The sequence below is a fragment of the Capra hircus genome, chromosome 3 (genome assembly GCF_001704415.2).
Source record: "Capra hircus breed San Clemente chromosome 3, ASM170441v1, whole genome shotgun sequence".
NCBI classification, from domain to species: Eukaryota; Metazoa; Chordata; class Mammalia; order Artiodactyla; family Bovidae; genus Capra; species Capra hircus.
Window position 1 is genome coordinate 101,318,548 of NC_030810.1, and position 6,548 is coordinate 101,325,095.

The 6,548-nt window shown below is 44.7% G+C and overlaps 1 protein-coding gene across 1 annotated transcript in view; it reads right to left on the reverse strand.

Annotated features, from left to right (window-relative positions):
* The window catches only part of THEM4 (thioesterase superfamily member 4), a 49,004-nt gene extending 43,443 nt beyond the window's left edge, over positions 1 to 5,561 (reverse strand). Inside the window, exon 1 of the mRNA XM_005677585.3 lies at positions 5,336 to 5,561. Within this exon, the coding sequence (XP_005677642.1) occupies positions 5,336 to 5,434 (99 nt within the window). The 5' untranslated portion in view covers positions 5,435 to 5,561. The remainder of the gene's footprint in view (positions 1 to 5,335) is intronic.

Sequence of the window (6,548 nt, forward strand, 5' to 3'; positions counted from 1 at the left end):
CACTGAGTTAGTGATGACACAGGATTAATAATGGATCTGCACTCTTTATTCTTTAAAAGTAAGTTGGCTGGGCTCTGGTTCTAAGGGAAATGCCGTAAAGCCCGTGTTGTTGCCTCTGGAGAGCTTGAGGGGGTGGTTGGGCCTTGTTCTACTACAGTGGTCTGCTTGCCCATTGGGGAGCAGGGCATTGCAGCGGCCCTCTATCAGCCTCAGTATTTGGTAAACAGAGGCCCCGGTGAGAAGAAATTTGCCAAACTGGCTGGCTTCATGGGTATCATGAATAACATTCAGAAACAGTGATCTAAATTCACTACTCAACTATAGTTGAATCTACAGTCTACCCAGGAATTTATACCCAGGGTCAACTTGAAATCATGCTGGGAGAAACTGACTGCAGAACCTTGTTGACAAGCTACATAAATACAAAGAAAACATTGTGTGATGTGATTCTTATGGTCCAGGAACGAAAGATACCTCATGATGTTGTCCTTGGTGCAGCCAGTCAAATTTTTAAAACTTAATGCTTACAACTCACATGCTTGAATCAAAGACCTTTGAAACTGAACTCAAAGATGCTGCACCTGAGGTTATCAAATAACTTGTGGAATTTGCTTATACCATGAGAATTTCTGTGAATAGCAACAATGTTCAGTCTTTGTTAGATGCAGCAAACTAGTACCAGACTGAACCTGTGAAGAAAATTTGATTTCTTTTTTTGGCTGTGCTAGGTCTTTGTTGCTAAATGTGGGCTTTCTCTAGTTGCAGCTAGTGGGGGCTACTCTTTAGTTGAGGTAAACAAGGCTTCTCATTGTGATGGCTTCTCTTGTTGCAGAGCATGGGATCCAGGGTGTTTGGGCTTCAATAGTTGTGGCATGTGGGTTCAGAACTTGTAGCTTGTGGACTCCAGAACATGGGCTCAGTTACCCCACGGCATGTGGAATCATCCCTGAGTAGGGGTCAAACCCATGTCCCCTTTATTGGCAGGCAGATTCTTAACCACTGGACCCCAGGGAGGTTTGTATGTTGATTTTTTGAAAGAACAAGCTGATGCTTCAAACTGTTTCAGTTTAAGTGTACTAGCAGAGTGTCTAGACTGTCCCGAATTGAAAGCAACAGCAGATGACTTTATTCATCAGCATTTTGTTGAACTGTTTAAAACTGATGAATGTCTGCAACTTGATGCCAAGCGAGTTACACATCTTCTCACCCAGGACACTCTGACTGTGAGAGCAGAGGATCTGGCTTCCCTGATGGCTCAAACAGTAAAGAATCCACCTGCAATGCTGGAGGCCTGGGTTGGATCCCTGGGTTGGGAAGATCCCTTGGAGAAGGGCATAGCAACTCACTCCAGTATTCTTGCCTGGAGATTTCCACGGATAGAGGAGCCTGGCGTGTTACAGTCCCATGGGGTCGCAAAGAGTCGGACACAACTGAGTGACTAAGCACACAGCACACAGTCTAGTGGTTAAAATACGGTGAACCTAATCGCCAGCCATTTATGGCTGACATCCTTGTTATGGGCTTCCCTGGTAGCTCAGCTGGTAAAGAATCCGCCTGCAATGCAGGAGACCCCAGTTCGATTCCTGGGTCGGGAAGATCTGCTGGTGAAGGGATAGGCTACCCACTCCAGTATTCTGGCCTGGAGAATTCCATGGACTGTACAGTCCATGGGGTTGCGAAGAGTAGGACACAACTGAGTGACTTTCACTTTTTCTTGTCAAAGTCAGGTTTCCACTTACAACAAAGAATTTAAGTAAAACAGTACAAACTGAACCACTTATTCAAGATAATCCTGAATGCCTTAAGATTGTGATAAATGGAATGAAGTATCATTTCCTGTCTCTAGAAAATTGAGAAGAACTGGCAGAAGGCAAAAGGCCCAGAAGAAGGAAACATGACTATTGAATAGCCCTATTTGGAGGCTCCCAACCAGTCTTGTAGATACTTTTTAACCCGAAGTTGAAAAGAGAAGCATGTTCTGCATAAGCCTAGGAATGAGCCTATAACTTCAAAATACTCTTTTGATGTCTTTGCTCTTAAAAATGGCCCATACTTAATGCTCTTCTGTATACTCAACCCCAAGTTTTTAGACTTCTAGTGAAAAATTTAAGTAATCGAGGAAATAAATATCAATAAAAACATCATCATTTCATCAATTATTACTTATTCCCTACAGCTAATATCATTAGAATCCCATTACAATACTAACTAATATTTCTATTAAAAGTATCACTCTTGGACTTCCCTGGTGGTACAGTGTATAAGAATCTGCCTGTCAATGCAGGGGACATGGGTTTAATCTCTGGTCCAGAATGATCCCACATGCTGCTAAGCAACTAAGCCAGTGCATCACAACTACTAAGCCCATGCTAGAGCCTGGGAGCCACAACTACTGAGCCTGTGTGCTGCAATGACTTAAGCCTACACACACTAGAGCCTGTGTTTCACAACAAAAGAAGCCACTGCAATGAGAAGCATGTGCTCTGCAACCAAGAGTAGTCCCCGCTCACTACAACTAGGAAAAAGCCCCAAGAAAGCTTGGGCACAGCAACAAAGACCCCGCGCAACCAAAATAAATAAACAAACAAATAAATAAAAAGGTACCAGCCTCTCCTTTCTTTTTGCTAAAAACTTCATCTTGAAATTTTTCACTGTTTACTATTACTTGAATATTTTAATATAAGTTAGTTGTCTTTATTTTTTTAATATTAAAATAGTTGGGGAAGCTAATTTTATTGTAAATTATTATTAGTTACCTTGAATCTTCCAAGGTGAACATTATTTCATTATTCAAGTAGACTGCTTAATAATAAGTACTGTATAGCAATTGTTTCAAAATTCTTAAACTTCACATTTTCAGAGATGTTAAAATGGTTTTAACTATCATGAATGGAATCCATTTGTGCGTGTCCTATAAGGGCCTAAAATGATTATTTTCACCTATCTGATCTCCTTCAGAGAGGGCAATCTAAGCAGTACAATTTAATTCAATTATCTAGAATTAAGTCAATATCCTTATAAACTATTATTTTTAGATATTCCTTAGATATAGCTGGCGAGAGGCAGCAAATATTTGTATTAATTGGTGAGAGGAAAATGATGAGAAAGAAAATCTTATTTTTTCTAGTAGATAAATCTTGGATTGCTATACTGAAGTGAAATGTTATTGTTTTTGTCTTTGTCCTTTCAGGAAGCCTGCTGAATCTCCTCTCCCCCACCTGCACCTGTTTTTAAAGTTTTCAAGTGCTTAAAGATAACTTAAAAATAACTAAAAGATAATTTATCTGAATCCAGAGCTCTGTTCTCTTAGTATGGGTGTTTTCAAATTGTAACATGGGAATGACTTGTGATACTAATGCCTAAATGCCTAAGTTGAAAAAATAAATAAAAACAAGGTACAACAGCTTTTAGTTCATGCTCAAAACGGAGTTGTTCCCTCCTCTATGGACCCTTGGTACTTCCCATAGTACATTTATTTTAAAATTTTGCACTTTCATTCCTTTCTCCCAAATTAGACTTGAGCTCTCTGAAAGGGTTGTTTCTTATTCATCTTTACAGCATTTGAAACCGATGTCTGGCATATTGTTAGTGCTTGATTAATATTAATTGAATATATCAATGAATCAAAACATAGGGATATAAGAACAGGCAATATTTATTTATTGAGAGTCTCTTGGTCAGCAAGGAGATTAAACCAGTCAATACTAAAGGAAATTAACCCTGAATAGTCATTAGAAGGACTGATGCTGAAGCTGAAGCTCCAATATTTTGGCCACCTGATGCAAAAGTCAAGTCATTGGAAAAGACCCTGATCCTGGGAAAGATTCAGGAGGAGAAGGGGGCAACAGAGTACAAGATGGTTGGATGGCATCATTGAGTCAATGGACATGAGTCTGAGCAAACCGAGAGAGATTGTGAAGGACAAGGAAGCCTGGTGTGCTACAGTCCATGGGGTCCCAAAGAGTCAGATACGACAGGGACTGAACAACAAAAACAATGGGAAAGTACTAAGGGTACATAGAGGAGGAAACAGTTCTCCAACAGGCAATATTTATTTAGGGCATCCCTGGTGGCTCAGGGGTAAAGAAGCCAATGCAGGAGATGCAGGTCCATCCCTGGATCAGGAAGATCTGGAGAAGGAAAAGGCAACTCACTCAGGTATTCTTGCCTGGGAAATCCCATGGCCAGAGGAGCCTGGCGGGCTACAGTTCATGGGGTCATAAGGATCAGACAGGACTTAGAGACTTAACAACAACAATATTTATTTAATACTAACGCCAGACATTTCTTTGGAAGGAATAATGCTAAAGCTGAAACTCCAGTGCTTTGGCCACCTCATGTGAAGAGGTGACTCATTGGAAAAGGCTCTGATGCTGCGAGGGATTGGGGGCAGGAGGAGAAGGGGACGACAGAGGATGAGATGGCTGGATGGCATCACTGACTCGATGGACGTGGGTCTGAGTGAACTCCGGGAGTTGGTGATGGACAGGGAGGCCTGGCGTGCTGCGATTCATGGGGTTGCAAAGAGTCGGACACGACTGAGCGACTGAACTGAACTGAACTGAAGGCCAGACACCGCAGTTACATAGCCTTATCTCATGTAAACCTTGTACCAGGTATTAAACCTGAGGAAACTGATCCTCCTGAGGGTATAAGGTAATGGTTATTTGCCAGACTGCTTAGTTCAGATTCCAACTCTACCACGTGTTTTCTTAAGCACGTGACCTTCCTTAAGTCATAACCCTTCTTTATTAGTGGTAGTGGTATACTTGGACTTGCTGACGCGATTCAAGCATCCTGCACACTGCCTCAAAACCGTGTCACCCTCCTGTCGTTTCTTATGGCTTGACTTTCAAGACTGAAAGATCCGGTGACTTTGTTAATACTGATACCCTTTGGAGCTAATGTTAGCTTTCATTCTGAGGTCAGTTGGCTGAGGAAAGGGATAAACAGCTGAACATTACCCCTTATTCGGAGAAGGCAATGGCAACCCACTCCAGTACTCTTGCCTGGAAAATCCCACCGATGGAGGAGCCTCCTAGGCTGCAGTCCATGGGGGTGGCTAAGAGTCGGGCACGACTGAGCGACTTCACTTTCACTTTTCACTTTCCTGCATTGGAGAAGGAAATGGCAACCCACTACAGTGTTCTTGCCTGGAGAATCCCAGGCACAGAGGAGCCTAGTGGGCTGCTGTCTATGTGGTCGCACAGAGTCGGACACGACTGAAGTGACTTAGCCGCAGTAGCAGCAGCATACCCTTTATCACAGGCTAAGTTCCTGACGAAGAAGTTCTATCTTTCTGCCCATTTTCGCTGCCGGGCTAACCTGGACTCACCCGCGCGGGTTGCAGATCTGTCGATAGCCGGGGCGCGCCTTCCCGCCGGCCGCGCAGGGCCCAGAGCGAGCGAAGTCCCGCGGTGCAGCTCCTCAGCATGGCTCTCAGAAGCGAGGGAGCTGGCTCGCGCCCCCTGAGGTAAAAGCTGACTCACTCACGCAGCTACCCACCCGCCTGCTCTTCCTCTTTAACTGAGGCGAGGTGAGGGCGGGGCCTGGCGAGCCGGGGGGAGGGGACACGTGTCTCGGAGGGGCAGTGGGAGGGAGGGGCCTGAAGGCAGGCGCAGTGTCGGGTAAACCCTTTAGCTGTCCTGCCGCGCCTGAACCTTTTCTGGGGAAACTGTCAAGACTTGTGAAGGCCACTGGACCGAGGGACGAGCGGCAACAGCGGCCGCGCGGCCTGGGGAGAGCGAGGACGCCAGATGTGCGGGTCCGCGACTATGGCTCAGCCCCCAAGCCCTGGCACCTAAGCGCTGCTGGTGAGGATTCCCTGGTCTTTTCCCTATCTCTTGCTAGAGGGCCAAATTCTGTGCTGTTTCCTAATAGTTCTCCCTCCCGCCGCTGGTGTCGCTAGTGGTAAAGAGCCCGCCTGCCAATGCAGGAAACGTAAGAGACGCAGGTTCCATTCCTGGATTGGGAAGATCCCCTGAAGGAGGGCAAGGCAACCCACTCCAGTATTCTTGCCTGGAGAAAGAATCCCATGGGCAGCGGAGCATGGTGGGCTACAGTCCATGGGGGCGCAAAAGAGTTGGACACGACTGAAGAGACTGGGAAAGACTAGAGATCTCTTCAAGAAAATTAGAGATACCAAGGGAACTTTTCATGCAAAGATGGGCTCGATAAAGGACAGAAATGGTATGGACCTAACAGAAGCAGAAGATATTAAGAAGAGGTGGCAAGAATACACAACAGAATTGTAAAAAAAAGATCTTCACGACCCAGATAATCACGATGGTGTGGTCACTCATCTAGAGCCAGACATCCCGAATGTGAAGTCAACTGGGCCTTAGAAAGCATCACTACGAACAAAGGTAGTGGAGGTGATGACATTCCAGTTCAGCTATTTCAAATCCTGAAAGATGATGCTGTGAAAGTGCTGCACTCAATATGCCAGCAAATTTGGAAAACTCAGCAGTGGACACAGGAATGGAAAAGGTCAGTTTTCATTCCAATTCTAAAGAAAGGCAATGCCAAAGAATGCTCAAACTACCGCA